This window comes from Lacerta agilis, chromosome 16, assembly GCF_009819535.1.
Source record: "Lacerta agilis isolate rLacAgi1 chromosome 16, rLacAgi1.pri, whole genome shotgun sequence".
Taxonomy (NCBI): Eukaryota; Metazoa; Chordata; class Lepidosauria; order Squamata; family Lacertidae; genus Lacerta; species Lacerta agilis.
Window position 1 is genome coordinate 37,318,585 of NC_046327.1, and position 16,603 is coordinate 37,335,187.

The 16,603-nt window shown below is 48.2% G+C and overlaps 1 protein-coding gene across 1 annotated transcript in view; it reads left to right on the top strand.

Annotated features, from left to right (window-relative positions):
• Positions 1-16,603, top strand: part of FLNA (filamin A) — a 67,218-nt gene that overhangs the window by 31,810 nt on the left and 18,805 nt on the right. The window contains exons 23-31 of the mRNA XM_033172686.1: positions 29-191; positions 1,198-1,358; positions 2,899-3,069; positions 3,152-3,275; positions 4,014-4,170; positions 5,038-5,227; positions 5,493-5,516; positions 9,128-9,375; positions 13,603-13,710. Of these exons, the coding sequence (XP_033028577.1) occupies positions 29-191; positions 1,198-1,358; positions 2,899-3,069; positions 3,152-3,275; positions 4,014-4,170; positions 5,038-5,227; positions 5,493-5,516; positions 9,128-9,375; positions 13,603-13,710 (1,346 nt within the window). The remainder of the gene's footprint in view (positions 1-28; positions 192-1,197; positions 1,359-2,898; positions 3,070-3,151; positions 3,276-4,013; positions 4,171-5,037; positions 5,228-5,492; positions 5,517-9,127; positions 9,376-13,602; positions 13,711-16,603) is intronic.

Here is a 16,603-nt window from a genome sequence, read left to right on the forward strand (position 1 = left end):
AGCTCCAGCTTTCCTCCTTCTTCTTCAGGTGTCCACTCTATCGATGTGACTTACAATGGCAGCCCTGTGCCAAGCAGCCCCTTCCGGGTGCCAGTAACAGAAGGATGTGACCCCACAAGGGTTCGAGTGCATGGTCCTGGCATCCAAAGTGGGACCACCAACAAGCCCAACAAATTCACGGTGGAGACCAGGTAAAACTGGAGAGAGACCAAGAAAGATTGCTGTGCTTAAGGGTAGGACTTGAGAAAGGCATCGCCTCCTGGTTTGGGCGGCCGACCTTGCCTGCTCCCTTGGGAGGTGCAGTCCAGCCTTCAAAAGAAGTTGGGCTAATCTGGAATGGGCAGGAAGGAGGTCATCTGCCACGCTCTAATGGATCACCTTGGTGACTGCTAGGAATCCTGCAGGAATGCTGGGCTTTAATATGCAATAGTATAAAGCAAATTAAGTTTTGTGCTTTTTATAATATTGCAGGCGAAGCAACTTTAGTAAAGGTTTTATTCTTTTAGTGTTTTGAATCTTAGTTGCTTTTATGTGGTAAGTGACAGGTGTAATAAATGTGAAAAGCATCTCTTTAATGAGATGAGATCCTGGCCAGCTTTTTGCAGTCACAGTAATGCAGCACTGAGCTAGTTGGAGAAGCAGCCCGGAAAATGAAGTTGGCTCCTAGCAGTATCACTTCTAACTTCTAAAGGTGGTGAGAACAAAAGTAAAAATGCTGTCTCCGTTGGGATTCCTTTGCTTTGCATCGTATCTGCTCCCTTCAGGGCCCAAAGATTGGCAAGAAAGTGTGTTAAAAGGATAAGCAGGAAAACATGGTTGGTTGGAGGGACAGATAGGACTAGGCAGCCACCCAGGCTCTTTAAGTAGACAAAACAAGATAGCATAGTTAAGGCCCAACTAATCCTTAAGGCAACCAAAGTGGTTTCTTGCTCTGTGAATTTTAAAATGCATTGGCCTGTGGGGATTTTAGCTTTTTAAGAGTCCACACAAGACTCATTGGCCCACCCCGGAACTGTTCTTAATGGAAACACTCCAACTTCCACTCCACTTCTAAGTTGCTTGAACAGCAGCTTCCTAGTTCACTTTCTCAATCTTTGTTGCCTGAGGCAGGAGTCTGTGGCGACTCCCAAATATCACAGGCTTGGATTTGTTGATCAGTTGGGGACTTTGAGTCAAAACTGGTTTCTTCCACTACAGGGGTGCTGGTTCTGGTGGACTGGGCCTAGCTGTTGAAGGTCCCTCTGAAGCAAAGATGTCATGCACTGACAACAAAGATGGCAGCTGTTCTGTGGAATACATTCCCTATGAACCTGGCACCTACAACCTCAACGTCACTTACGGTGGCCACCAAGTGCCAGGTACCGATTGGGGCTGGGTTGTGTGTGTAGCAGTGGTAGGCAGGAAGTGGCACAGGCAACTGATTTATAGGTTGGTGGTGGTGGTTCTTGATGCATAGATGTCTTCTGTCGCTCTTGGCATACATGGCCCTAGAGAGGGAGAGGGAGGCTACTCCAGCAGTCAGGAGCTTCTGGCCCATGGTCCTAGTGAGGCCTGGCAGGAGTCCTAAGTTGGCCCACAATAGTTTTCCCTGAGTCCTGCCCACCTGCCATCATACAGCATTTGGTGTGGCTTCCTGCCTAAAGTGGAATTTGACTGAATTGCTGTTGGGGATCAGGACCGGTGCTAGGGCTTCTTGCGCCCTAGGCGAGATCACCTTCTGGCGCCCCCCACCCCCACCCTGCCAAAGCCTGCTTTAGCGGGAGGTGGGGGTGGTGGAGAGGCAAGCAGCAGTTTCTCGGCTGTACGGAGAAGCTGCTGCTTTCCCGTCCTGCCGCCAGCCCCCCGCCAAAGCCTGCTTTAGCAGGAGCCGGGGGTGGTGTAGGGGGCAAGCAGCACCTCTCCGCTACAACGGAGAAGCTGCTGCTAGCCCGTCCCACCCAAGCCTGGCCAGCGCCCCCTCCATTTTGGCGCCCTAGGCAATTGCCTAGTTCACCTTAATGGAGTGTTTTGTCCCTTTGACCAAGTGCTTTGATTTTGCACTGCCTGGGCAAAGGAAAACTGATTGCCAGCTGCCATGGTGACATCAGGTGATTGACACCTGGGTGGCTCTGCGCACCTGCCAAAATGGTTGACAAGGTCTGGGTGACCTAAGGATCTGACCCACTGACTGGAGAATACTGCTCTCCCCTTGGCTCCCCAATTAAATTGTTGCTCTTGATTTTTCACCACTTTGTTGTTTTCTATGTTCTGGGCAGGGCACTGGTGGAAAATTAGACTGCCTTTCTAGCCAAAAGAGAGGCATATAGTCCCATTAGGCTCTCCTGGTACCTAAATAATGAAAGCAAGATTTCAAGCTGCCCAAGGTTCCTTGGCCTAAATATTCTGCAAAATGAGTTCATGTCCATCTCTGTTTTGCGTTCTTGGTGCCCTTTGTCAGCTCTCCTCTGAGCAATCTCCAGGAAAGCAGGAGTGGGCTGGGCAAGCAGGATGGTGTAATGCTCTGGGATCAGAGGCTGCGGACCATAGGGCATGCCACATAGGGGTGGGGTACCTGTGACTCCCCAACTCCCATCATTGCTGAGCATTGGTCATGCTGCCTGTGGCTCTGTCAGCTCTACAATTCTGTGGTTTTATGATTGTATGCTTCACTTGAGTCCCCTGGAAGATCTAAGAGGCAGGCAATTGGATTGCAAATAGGACTTGCTGGTTAGGAATTCCACAAGTAAAGTTGGCCTCCTGAAACACAAGCGTGGGCGGGACTCAAAAGCAAGAGATTTCTTTTAAAACTGCATTTGATGTAAGGAGTGTGTGCTTTACCTGAAACCCTGAAGTGGTTTCTGGGCTCAAATCCAACTTTCCCCCATCCCCTTTTCTCTCTCTCTCTTTCTCTCTGCATAGGGAGCCCCTTCAAAGTGCCTGTGCATGATGTGATAGATTCATCTAAAGTTAAATGTTCAGGCCCTGGCCTGACCCCAGGTGTTGTCAGAGCCAATGTCCCCCAGTCCTTCACAGTTGACACCAGCAAGGCAGGTGTGGCACCTCTCCAGGTCAAAGTTCAGGGCCCTAAAGGTAAGCAAACCTCGGCTTGACTAGACCAATAGTGCCTTCAAGGGGCATGGCCTTTCTCTCACCTGTTGGACTCTTCCTGCAGGAGTGGTGGAGCCTGTAGATGTGGTGGACAATGCTGACGGGACTCAGACCGCAAGCTACGTGCCAAGCCGGGAAGGCCCATACAGCATTGCTGTGCACTATGGAGATGAGGAGGTGCCCCGCAGGTATGGGTTGTGGGCTGGCCGCTGTAGGCCAGAGGGAAGACAGTGAGACTCAGAATCCTCCTTAAGACAGAAGCTTGGTACACTAACATTCATAAGGAAGCTTCTAGCCCCTCTGAGCCAAGGCAGACTCTAGCAGCGATGGCTGCTTTTTGATGTTTCCAAAGCTTCAGGTGATTTCACCATTTACTAGAAATCCAAAGTGTTTGTAAACCCAGCACTTGAGAATCTGAGGCTGGGGGACGTACCTCTCAGGATAATGTTTTTAAAGTTGCATTGAACTCGCTGGGCAGGTTGTTTGAGAGAGGGCCTCTGCAAGTCTATTTAAGACTCCCATGTAATCAGTGTTGGAAGCAAAACCTTATGCCACAGATCTTTTTGTCTCTTGCTGTCGACTGGCAAATCGTGTTAGAGCAAAAATCGGCACAAGACTTGGAAGCTTTTCCTGGAACACTGAGCCCAGTGTACAATGTCTTACGCTTACCAGTTGTTTCTGCTGAACGTGCTGTCCTGTCAATGGGAACTTCTCATTGGTGGAGGGTTCTATCTGGCTGCAGTGGCCTCAGATTGGAATATAACACCCTTATTATTTTGTGTAAGAGAAAGATGAGTGACCCTTAATGATCCTGTGGGGGAACACTTGTGCACCCTGGAATTGAGGGATGAGTGTGTGGTCATTTCTGTCAGTTGCCTAACATTAACAGAGGCACTTCTCTCCCTCCCTCTTTTATATGCTCACAGTCCATTCAAGGTTAAGGTTCTTCCCACACACGATGCCAGCAAGGTAAAGGCTAGTGGCCCAGGGCTGAACACAACAGGTGTGCCAGCCAGCCTGCCTGTGGAGTTCACAATTGATGCCAAGGATGCTGGAGAGGGCTTGCTGGCCGTCCAGATCACCGTAAGTGGAACAATGTCCGAAGGAGAGATGAATGCAGGTTCGGGGTTGTTGTGAGAAGGCCTTCAGGGCAGAGGGGTCAGTTCCACGGTAGATACTTGGGGGAGAAATCCATGGGAGATGATGTGGAAAATACTGGGACAAGTCTGAAGGTACATATAAGCTGCAGTCAGGTGGACTGTGAGCTCCTTCAGTCACATGGTGGCACTGCCTTGTGGCAACATCCTCACTGATTTCTATAAGCCCCATGGTCGCATAGCCATACTTGCTGTCTTGTACTCGGGGGGTGGGGAGCTTTGATAACATTTCCAAATGGCAGAAAGCACTGCCTTGTTCATTTTCCAGAGCTTTTTGCCCTTGACTCAGACTACCCTTCTCATCCTATACTTAGAAGGGCCACCAACTCTGCACTTGGTGAGAGTCTGCTTGACTCCTGAGTATCCCACTGCAGCAAGACAGTAGATTTCAGTACTCATTTTGAATCAGAGGTCTATAGTGGTGGCAGGCCTTAAGCTGAGCTTGCATCTAAAGCATTTCATAGGTTTTGTGTAGGTCACTGACCAATTTCACAACTCCTCCTTGGTAATCCCAGTTTATTCATGCCTTGCCCAGCCCCCCCCCCTTTAAACATAAAATGTCCTTTCCTATGTAACAGCAAGAAATTCTCGTGGCGGTGGCTGTCTTCTTGTGCCATACTGGGTTCAAGTGGGTTTTCACTCATTCACTCATACAGATTCCTGTCAGATTCTCGTGACCATAACAACTTTGGGGCAGGGACCTAGGTTTTGATTGGCTGCTGCAGTTGGCGCCTCTTAACTGAAATGCTTGCCTTCCTTCTAAAAACCCCTTCCTGGGCTGTGCCGTGGCCAGGATCCTGAGGGCAAGCCCAAGAAAGCCACCATCCGTGACAACCAAGATGGCACCTACACTGTGTCCTATGTCCCAGACATGACCGGCCGGTACACCATCCTCATCAAGTACGGTGGGGATGAGATCCCCTACTCGCCGTACCGCATCCGGGCCCTGCCCACTGGCGATGCCAGCAAGTGTACCGTCACAGGTGAGCGCTCCTCCCAGGTGAGGGTCTTGGGGGGGGGGTTGAGGGCTGCTGAAGGGTGGGGAGAGCCACGCTAAAATAATGCCACGCCCTCCCACCACCACATCGACTGCTTTTTGCCGGGCACATCCGGCCACACCGCTCACCCACGGTGGGGAGGGAAATGCCACGTTGCCTACGTTCTCCTGTGTTTTATTTTAATTGTGCACTGTTCCGTGTGATTCTTGTCTCACTCTGATTACCCTTGCTCTTTGCCCTTTCACCTCAGTGTCGATTGGAGGTCATGGGCTAGGTAAGCAGCTTGCTAATGGCTTCCTCTCTCTCTCCCCCCCCCCCAAGTATGCCTGCCTGCCTGCCTGCTCTCGCTGCTTCCTTTTCCGCTGCATGGTCTCACACTGGCATTGGGCTCCACCTCTGCCCCAGGTCAGAGAGGAGAGGGCAGTCAGACTTCCCTGCCCAAAGGGCTGGCTGGAATGCTCCATCTGAAAGGGACCTCTTGTTCTCAAACCAGGTGGCTGCTGAAAACTGGGTCAGCTGCTAATATAGAACTTCACAGAACCTGGATAAAAGCTGACATTTCCCTGGTTAGGCTATAAAAGAAGCATATGTATTCCTTGGTTTAAAGCTTCTAGTTCAGGGATTGGGGGGGGGGGGAGAGGAGGGTGTGGCACTTTCAGTGGTGCACCTCTTGCCAGGCATAGCCAGCATGGCCCCAATGGTCGGGGATGATGAGAATTGTAGTCCCTATATCTGGAGGGACACAATCCTGCTTTAGTTGTTGATGTTTGTTTTGAGCTTTTTAAAAAATTAACTCCCCTGCACTTGCTGCTAAACGAGAAATGTTTTCAGTAGCTCCCTTTAGATACCTGTTCCACTTTCAGCAAATGTGTGATGAGTTTGAATGATAGGATTTGTGCGAACGTAAGGGAATGCCAACTCTACAAGTAACGCACATGAAGATAGTTGGGCTCGTACTTTGTCTTAACCCATTATGGACTATTGAAATCAATAGTGGCTCTTCAGGGCCCCAGGCAGAGGCCTTTTGCAGACCTGCCTGCTACAGGAGCTGGGGGTCAAAACAGGGACCTTCCTTTCTTTTTTCATTTGTCAGTTTTTTGCTTGCAGAGATGAGCCACTAGTTTGCCCCTGCTGGAACATATTCAGTTTTTGCTTCTTCCAGCAGGATAGGATTGCTGTGAACTAAGCCTCTGCTTCAGAGGCAGAAAGGAGGAAACTTTTGGGGAGTGGGAGGGAGAGCTGGAAGCCTTGCATTTTCTCCAACCCTAACCATTGATAGGAAGCAAGGAGGTGGATCTAAATGTTAGTGGTGGGTTGGATTATGGCTGTCATGGTACATTTCCCCCTTCCACCCCCTTCTCTCCTCCCCAAATAGTCCTCTCCTACCCTTTGCCTCCCTCTCCATCTTCCATCTCCTGCTGTGCTTGCCTAATGAGGGGCGTGAACTTGTGAATCAGGAAATGGATCAGGTACATGCATGTTTCTTAACGCTGTGGGGAAGGCTTCTGTCTACAGGCAGGCATGTTGCAAGCATTGTGGTGGCTCAGGTGACCGCCTAAATTTGTGGGTGTCCTGTTGACGTTGTCTTAGCTTTCCACAAGAAGTGCGCTTCAGAGGTCTGTAACTGTGTCAGGCACGTGAATGGATTTTGTTTGCCACATTTCTATACTGTCAAATAGCTTGAAACACAAAAATAAGAGGCTAAAAATGTAACACATAAAAATCTAAAGCAACTACAGAATACAGAATAAAACCAAGGCAAAAGCAACAGACCAGCAACAACGCTTCTTTTAAACGCAAAGGCTAAAGGCCCTGGGAGCATTGAAATGTCTTTTCCTATCATCCCAAAGATCAGTGCAGGTGCCAGGTGAGTCTTTTTGGAGAGGGCATTCCATTCCACAGCCTAGGTGCCCCCACTGAAAAGGTCACCTGGGTGAATTCCTGGCGGCAGCTTCAGACCAGGGAAACTGATAAGTGGTTGCCATCTTCAGGGAAGCTAGGTTCCCCACCCCAAGTGTGAGGGGACAATAACACCTCATGGTCCTCCTAAATAGATTAGAGGAGTCTTAAGCTGCAGATAGAGCCCAAGACCACAGTGAAGAAGCATCATTATTTATTCAATTTATATACTGCCCTTTATTAATGGCACGTTACAGAACATCAATGATAAAAACAAAATAAAAAGCATACTGGCAGACAGCCTAATAATAAAATAGTCATCATAATAACAGTCCGCCCCACCCCCTGTATTTTTACAGGCTGTGGGCCATAGCCATAGGCATGGGTAAAGAGGAATGTTTTTTCCTGGTGCCTAAACATGCACTGTCTCATGTCTCTCCACCCCCCCCCACTTGCATGCTCCATGCGGCTTGAGAGGCAAACTGGTAGTCCACTGCTTGTCTTGGCTATCCAGAGGGCTTAGGAGTCAAATTTGACATAAATCTACACATTTCCCCTTCCCAGCACTCATTCCCCAAAACACACTTTCATAGCCAACTAGGGGCCCAGTTACTTTTACTGTGTGTGTAGCTCTGATTATGGTTTGCCATTTTACAATAGGCACCTAAGCCAACAATCAATCTTGATTCAGCTTGAACTTGATGTTGATGTGATTTTTTGGGGGGCGGGGATAACCCAAACATGATATTTACAGCAGCTTATCTGTTTGTTAACAGTGTTGTTGCTTTGGGAAATCTCTTATCTTTAAGTCAGAGCCCTCTCGGTAAGAAGGATTAACACATTGTGGTGCCTTCAAGATATGGTTGGGCAAACTCCCATTGGCTCCAGCTCCTGTGGCCATTGGTCAGGTAGGATGGGAGCTGGAGGGCACCATGTTGGCTGCCTCAGGTTAACCCTTTAAGCTAGTTTGAAAGTCTGTGGCTCAAAATCTCCTCTTGTGCTTTGATTGTGAAGCATTGGGTTCTTTCTCCAGTGAGAACAAGCTCTTCTTTGGCATTAGCCGATCCCTAGTCACCCAAAGCTGTAACATCCCTTGCTTTATGAACAACCAATGCTGCTGCTGCTGGGGTCCAATCATGGCTTTAGTTGCCTTAACTCCATCTTGCTTCAGTCCTTTTTAAATGTGATGTTACCTGACTGGTTCCTTGGGGACTTGGTGTCAGATGGCAAGAGTTGGGTCTGATCTGGCTCCCAGCCTCCTGTGCAAGCTGGAAGGTGTTTTTTAACCCCCACCTCAACACAATTGGCATTGGGGGCTCTGACAGCCTCTCCTCTGCACCTCAACCACCTTCTCCCTCACATGAGCACATGTGAAAATGGGAGTGAGCCACTGAGTTGCATCAGGGGAAGAGTCTCCGGTAGATAGTGGTGGGTAACATATCTTGGATGAGTTCTAAACATTGTCTTGCCAAAAACTCAGCTGCTGACCAGGTTTTGCCAGTGATGGACATGCAACTGAGAGTATTGGCTGGAACAGCCATCATTTTGAGCAAATTGTGGTGGCTGCAAATGCAGGCCTCCCACGTGAATGCAGGTATTCCTGGAAAGATCTTGTGTGGGGTCCACCAGCAAGTATGAACTGGCCCATGTGTTTTCCTACTTACAAAGTTTCCTTTCATTCTCTGTTGTCCATTGGCCTTTGGCTTTATACAATAAAATTGACCACTTGTACCTGCAACTGAATGGGTGAATATATAGTCCATTGGTAAAGTGCTCTGTTTTGACCTACAGTGGTTTAATTCATCTCTGCAATATTGGTCCCCCCACAATCCTTTGGTAAACCTGCCCTTTGTCTCAAAGTCCCCATGAGGCCATGTCAGCTGGTACAAGAGGCTGGGAGCTTAGGGAGACCCACGGTGCATGATGGGAAGGAGTTGGGAATTGGACTCAAGTTCCCCATTCCTCATTGGCTTTCCCTTCTGCCAGGAGCCGGCATTGGGCCCACCATCCAAATTGGTGAGGAGACGGTGATCACGGTGGATGCCAAGGCTGCTGGGAAGGGCAAGGTGACTTGCACAGTATGCACTCCTGATGGCACAGAGGTGGACGTGGATGTGGTGGAAAATGAAGACGGCACCTTTGACATCTTCTACACGGCGCCCCAGCCAGGCAAATATGTCATCTGTGTGCGCTTTGGAGGAGAGCACATTCCCAACAGTCCTTTCCAGGTTACGGTGAGTCTTGGGGTGACCAGGGAGCAGTACGTGGCTAGAGGTGTCTGGTTCAGCAAAGGGCTAGATGCCTAATGCGATTGTGGCTAGCACGATGCTGATGTTGGAAGGCTCATAAATGTGTGCAAGGTCAAGTCTTGTCCTGCAGTAAATGAGTGATAATGGAACTTCCTGCCATATTGACTTAGAAGCCCAGAACTGTGGTGGGGAGATGATTTTACCTGGAAGAGTGGGGGCAGTATTAGCAAAGGAACTCGGTCTTTGTTTTGGATACTTCTTGTGTGTCTGTCCCAAAACTTGTGACATGTTAGTCGAACAATCCTGGAACAAGCCCTGGGCTACATCTGAGCTGGTTAACATGAATGAACGTACATACATACATACATACATACATGGGAAGTGGGAGGTGAGTCACCTTCCCTTCTAAAAAAAAAAAGCTCATGTGCATTCTAGATCTGAGAATTATTATACGTTCTGGGCTCTGCTTGTTTGCTCTAGGGTTGCATGTTCTCAATGGCAAAAATCCAAAATCCTGCAGCAAGGAGGCTCTGTTCAGATTAATTGGGGGTTGTTTCTTTTAGAAGAAATTGCATCCATGATCAGATTAGAAATATAGTGGTTTCCCTCCCAAAATAGAGGGTGCCATAAGAGCATAGGCAGAGGGAGAAGTTCCTGTGCAGTGCAGCATAGCATACAGAATGCTCCCAACTGTCTTATACAAAAGCTGCTGAAAACTGCACCTCAACCTCAGGTTTTGCCACATTGCAGTCTTGGAGGCTGGACACATACTATTTTATACAGATCATTGGTATGTCCAGTTTTATAACCACCTGCTTTTTGAGGGGTGGGGGTACGGTAACTTTTGGGCAGGACTTGCTCTGTTTCTTGCCTTATATCTGGCAAGAAGTGTGCATGCTTATATCTGAAGAAGTGTGCATGCACACGAAAGCTCATACCAAGAACAAACTCAGTTGGTCTCTAAGGTGCTACTGGAAAGAATTTCCTATTTTGTTTCCTATTATGTTTCGACTATGGCAGACCAACACGGCTACCCACCTGTAACTTGCCTTTAGGCACTCTTTGCAGGAGCAGACGCTTCAGTTTGGTATAATCAAGTTGGCAGTCCACTGCTCACTCCTATGGAGGATACATGTGCATTGGGTGGCAGAAAAAGCTGTGCTGCCCTGATGTATAGATTGTTTGCTTATCTTGATGTTTCATAAAATGTATACCCCCCTTGATTGTAAAAACAATCTAGATTTGCTCCCTCTGCTACTATTTGTGTGGCGAGGAGATCAAGTAAAGGGGATCATTACTCAGAAGTAGCAGAATTCTCATTTGCAGGTTGGAAACTGCATTTTTGAAGGCTTCTCCATGTACACTCCCTGCCTGTGGTGTAGTACTGCAGCATACGGGCCATTTCTGGGAGGACCTGGGTGCCGAGGCACCCACAAAATTTTCACTGGGTGGGCACCCCAATGCAGCACACACAAGACATTTCATGGTGACCCAAGGCACAACGGGGCTCATTGCAGCCGCAGGAGGGCCCATGATGACATGCGTGTAACGCACAGCACCCACAATGTGGGGTGGAACCCGGTGCATGTGTACAGCAGCATGTAATTTTAGTGTACCCTTCTGTCTAATGATCGTTTTCTGTACTACTACTTTTGAAAAAATAGGGTTCCTTGAATTGGTGTAAATTCTACTGACGGAGGGCTTATCCACGCTTACTTTTTCCTCCAGGCACAAGCATGCTTAAAAACTCATATGTCAGAGTGTTTTTCTCTCTCCTTGCCCTGGAGTTTTCTCCACAAAAACCCGCTCTTTAGTGCTCAATCGGAGCAAAGGTCGATTTGGGTTTCCTGCGGATTGCCATTTGCGCCAACTGAGCTTTAAAGCACTGGCAGACCTTGGGGTCCCAAATTTCAGTGTGACCCTGTGCAACACCAAAATCTGGCACACTCCCTACCTCTTGCCTCTTTCATTCTGTGTAATAGTTGTTGTGCTCCCAAGGCTCCACGCCCAGGGCAGTCAAATCGGTCGTGCTTCCCTAAACCTGCATCTGTTTAAAGAGTGGGTTTCCGTGGGGAAAAGTCATGAGCAAAAAGAAGGTGATTGGACACCATGCCTAGAAAAAGTGGAGGGAAAGTAAGTGTGGATAGGCCCTTATTCTGCACAATGTGTTTATCTGGAGCCCAGCATCAAATCGTGTTACATTCAAATTGCATTGATGTGAAAGATCCAAAAAATGTGGTGTTGTTTTTAAAAAAACGTGAGCTAGGAACTTGCACACAAATGTTACATGCGCGCACACACCAAACTTGTCCTGCTGTAACATGTGACTCATTGGTTGGCTTTTGTAAACCCAGTCTTCCTGATTATTGCATTACTCACTTTTTCCAGGTTCCAATGCAAAAGGAACCCTCTGGCTCAGTCACAGAAAGCGGAGGGAGGGGAGGAAGTGGTTGGGAAGGGACAGTGTCCCTTTTTTCTTTATGAGTATTGTCTTGTGTGTGTTAGAAACAAGCAAGCAAATGTCCCTCAGCCAGGGAAGTTTTGACTCAGTGGAAAGCATTTTTGAACCTGATTTCTTCCTCCTTCCTCTCTTACCCCACCTCATAGTCAAGAAACTGGAGTCTCTCCACTTGAGCACAGATTTCTTGCACAACTGAACTTCTGCTTTAACTCTGTTAAAAGCATCACCAGCAACAGTTTTCTTCCCCACCTCCATTTCATCCTTAACAGCACTTGCAGTCAGTGCTGGGCATCTTTACTTGGAAATATACTGAGTTCAGTAGACCTAGCTGAGTCGCAGAAAAAATTGCCTAGGATTGCAACCAGGACTGGCCCAGGACATTTTTCTCCCTGAGGCTCTGAGTGTGTGTTGTGTGTGTTCTTTTCCCCTAGTTCTGCTGTTAATTCAGTCCTACATCGCAGTAGCAGCTTATACCCATGAATCACAGAATTGCAGAGTTGGAAGGGATCCCAAGGGTCATCTAGTCCAACCCCCTGCAATGCAGGATCAAGGTTCCCCATCCAATTGGAAACCATACTGGACCCTGCTTAGCTTTGCAAATATGCTAGCACCTACCTTATTATCCAGATTTTTCTGGAGTTCTCCTGCCCCGCCCCCTATAAAGTGTCTCTGCAGAATAAAATAAGTCCTGCCTCTCTTAACTCTTCTGGTCATTTATTTGGATCCACTTCATGCAGGCTTCTTAAAATGGCACAATCCCTCCCTAGGAAATAGAATGTCTATGATAGAAAATCCAGATCATTAATTCATTCAGCAGGATATTCTCCCCCCGCCCACCTCCAACTGTATCCCTGAGAGTTATAAGGTGTGTGTGACCATCCCATAAAATAGCCATAAGACTTTTTAGCATTGCAGTTTCTCGTGCTTTTTGTGTGCAAAAGGAGAAACCCCATTCTCAGTCCACAGGCCACATTTTTGGGCTGTCTCTCTGCTCTAGACATAAATTGGCACCATGTTGGAACATGTGCGTTTCAGGCAATGAGATCATTATTTTGCGTTGGCAAACAGAATTGGTTTCCTTGTGCAGGCCTGGTCATACAATACTTCAGCTACATGCAAACTTGAAATACTTTGCACCAGAGTGTGTGGCTTCTATAACTGTGGACATTATTTTTGGGTGGTGGCTCACAGGGGCGCTGTCACTCCCCATGACCTTTTTCCTGGTGTACCTGGGTTATAGCACAGTTAGACATACCAAGCCTGGCTTTCTGAAGGTCTAAGCTTAGATTTCCTTTGAAAAGCAAGTTCCTAGCTCCACTGATTGTTGGCTACATTTTTTTTGGGGGGGATGCCAGTTTCAAGCCCTTTCTGAAGCAAATAATTCTGCAAAACAATCATAGTTGCCCTATGTTGCCAAAATTGCTGTGGGATATATGTGTGGGATACTGTCCTCTGGCAAAGAGCTAGTATATGAGAGAAGGTTGGGTTGTTTTGTGCAATAATGACTGAGCACTGAAGGTTTTTTTAAAAAAATTATTTATTTTTTACTGTTTTTGCAAAGGGCTTGTCCCAGGGAGATGGTGGTTATGGGATGACCTGATGGCAGCATGCTTGCCAGAAAGGGCCATTGGGCTGTTTCCCCTGTTCCTGTGGTTTTAAGTTCTGAGATGGAAGCACGGCAGGCTTGTCCTGGCCCTGAGCCGGCCTCTCCACTGGTCCATTCTAACACTCTTGCCCCATTCCTGCCACAGGCCCTGGATGGCGAGCGCACGACCCCCCAGCAGATGGCCCAGCCGATGCGGGCCCCACCCTACGCATATCCACCTGGTGTACAGCAGCCCTGGGGACCGGCAGTAACAGTTCAGTTTCTTGGAGGAAAAGCTAGCCCAGGGGGCATTCTGGGTGGGGGGAGCACCCCATGGAATTCAGCCGCCTCTGCTTTGCACTGTTTGGCACTGCTTGGGAGGGGGGAGCTGGTTTTCTGCTTGAGGTTGCAAGATCAAAGGTTCCCTGCTCCTTTAAACAAAAACATCTGGTGGCAGGGTTATATTATAAACCCACGTCTGGAAGAAATAATAATAATAATATAATAATAATAATAAATAATTTATTATTTATACCCCGCCCATCTGGTTGGGTCTCCCTGGCCACTCTGGGCGGCCTCCAACAAATATTAAAATACAATACAAAGTCACAAATTAAAAACTTCCCTAAACAGGGCTGCCTTCAGGTATTTTCTAAAACTGCAGATGGATTAGAACGTGCACCAAGAAATGACAACCCACTCACAGGAAAGGCTCCAGCACCTGCCTTTGCCCTGAGAGTTGTTGAAACTGATGTTCAAATTATTGTTTTTCCCCATTTTTGGTGATTCTTGGTGGAAACAGAATAATCTAACCCAGGGTTTCCCAAACTTGGATCTCCAGCTGTTTTTTGGACTACAGTTCCCATGATCCCTGAGCACTGGTCCTGCTAGCTAAAGGTGATGGAAGTTGTAGTCCAACAACAGCTGGAGAACCAAATTTGGGAAACCCTGATGTAACCCAAATGATCTCTTCTGCCAGAGCTCCTGAGGAGCATCTGCAAGTTGGGTTTCCTTCCCAGGAGCAGCAGCGGCGACCTTCTCCTTTTCTCTGGAATTTCAGAGCTAGCGCTGAGGCCTTCTGCACACAAAGCAGGTTGCCTGTCACTGAGCTACAGGTCTCTCTCCTTGGCACTACAGGCAAGCTGTGAATCTGTTTGTGCTTGCAGCCAAACTAGACACAGTGCCATTCGCAAAACTCGCAGTTGTTTGTTTATTTTCAAAGTGAAGAGTAAGCAAGGGGGCCACCAACCCAGACCAAAACCACCGTGGGGGCAAAGGGCTAATGGTCCCATGTCTCCTGGGTCTAGAATCTGGAGGAAGCCTCATCAGGAGATGGCCTAGAGGACATTCCTTCGTTGAGTGGGAAAGTCACTAAGCTTTAAGACCACCTTTTCTGAGGCAGCAACTTTTTTTTTTTTTTTTTTTTTTAAAAGAACTGAGCCAGGAGACAATTCATCATTTCCACAAACTTTGTGATCTTGGGCTTACAATCCTTGGAAATAGCTGCCTTTTATTGAGCAGCTGTGAGTTACTTACACACACACACACACACACACACACACACACAAACACACAGAGTGTCCAGTGCTAGACGTTGCTGTGCCAACTAGGAAGAGAATCAAAGTAGAATCAACACAGTTTGAAACTCTGCTTCCTTTGCTTGTGCAGAAAGCTTTGTGGGGTGGGGCAGTGTCTCTGCTCCTGCAAGTGCCCCACAAGAAGCCAAGCAGTGGGCTTTGTGGCTCTTTTGGGTGGTCTGTCTGATGCCCTATGCAGACTCTTCATCGCTTCTCTCTCTTGCCCCCAACTTGCTTTGATGCTAACGCAGGTGGGCTGCTTTCAGAAGCAACTTCATGGGCACCTCTTCTCCCCCCCCCTTGCTTGGCCTCTCCCACACCTGAATTCCAAGGGGGGAAGAGACCCCCCAGAATGTGACCGGATCGGGGCTTTTCCCAGGGTGTCTTTGTCTTTGAGGTCACATCCCTTTCTCTTGATGCCGGGGAGGGGGGCCATCTGTGCTTTGTATGTCGTCCTTGTCAATACCTCCATTCTTTTTTTGGGGGGGGGGGGTCTGTCAAGTCATATCTCAGGCAGGTTGTGTGATGTTCACCTTTCCATGATGCAAAGGAGGAAGCTTCTCTTCCCCTGGGGGGGGGGAGGGGCATGGCTAGCATTTGTCCTGGGCAGACACAATTGGGAGTCTTACTTGGCATGCTTCCTTGTAACTGCTGATAGACATAGCTGGGGGGGGGGGCTTTCCATACCTGTATGTTGTTGTTGGCCTCCCAACTCCCATCAGCACCAGCTGGGATAGTCAGTGCTTGGGGGTGATGGGAGTTGTAGTCCAGCAATATCTGGAGGGTCACACATGTTCCCCAACTGTGCTGCAAATCAGTGGGATTCCACTCCAGTGAAACACAGCCACATTTGGGACAATACAGCATGGGTGGGTTTGTTGTAGAGTAGTGACTCCTTTCTGCATTAGTGCTGACCTTTTCAGCTGATGATCATAAAACTGGCATTCAGTTTCTCTCCTGTGGATGGAAGATTCAGCTCCCAAATGACAGGGCCATGGGGGTGGGGACAGAATGAGCTGCACAGAAGCAACTGCCCTACTTTCCACTTGTTGTGCAACTTCCAGATACTACAGCAGATGCCACCCCGTTGGGAATGCTTCCTGAAAACAGCTCTAAAACCAAACCAAGCTCCCTCAGCTTCTGTTTAAACCCACCACGAAATAGAAAGGGGGCAGGGGAAATAAGTGCCACCTCTCCAGAAATGTGTTCTGGAACTAGGAACAGAACCAAAATCGAGTTCTGGCTCTTGCCAGCTTGAGTGTGTTGAGTCCCAGGACCTCTTTCTGCACTGAGCAGCTGTTGGAATGGCTCTCTCGGTATGTAAAATGACTGCTGAGCTCCATTTCAGAACCCAGCATTGTGCTTAGTTCAAGAATCTGACTCCAAAACTCTCCCAAGCAGATGTTTGTGACACAAACTTACTGAAGCAAACCTGAAATTAAAAAGTATTTAAAGGGAAGAAGGTCCACCAAATCAATTTTTATGCAACAGCTCAGGTGGCTTGCCTGTCTACATGCTTCCCCCCCCCCGACTGGTACCTGGGAGCAGTTGGGAACCAGGTGGCTTTTCAAGGTCTGTCTTTGTCTGCTC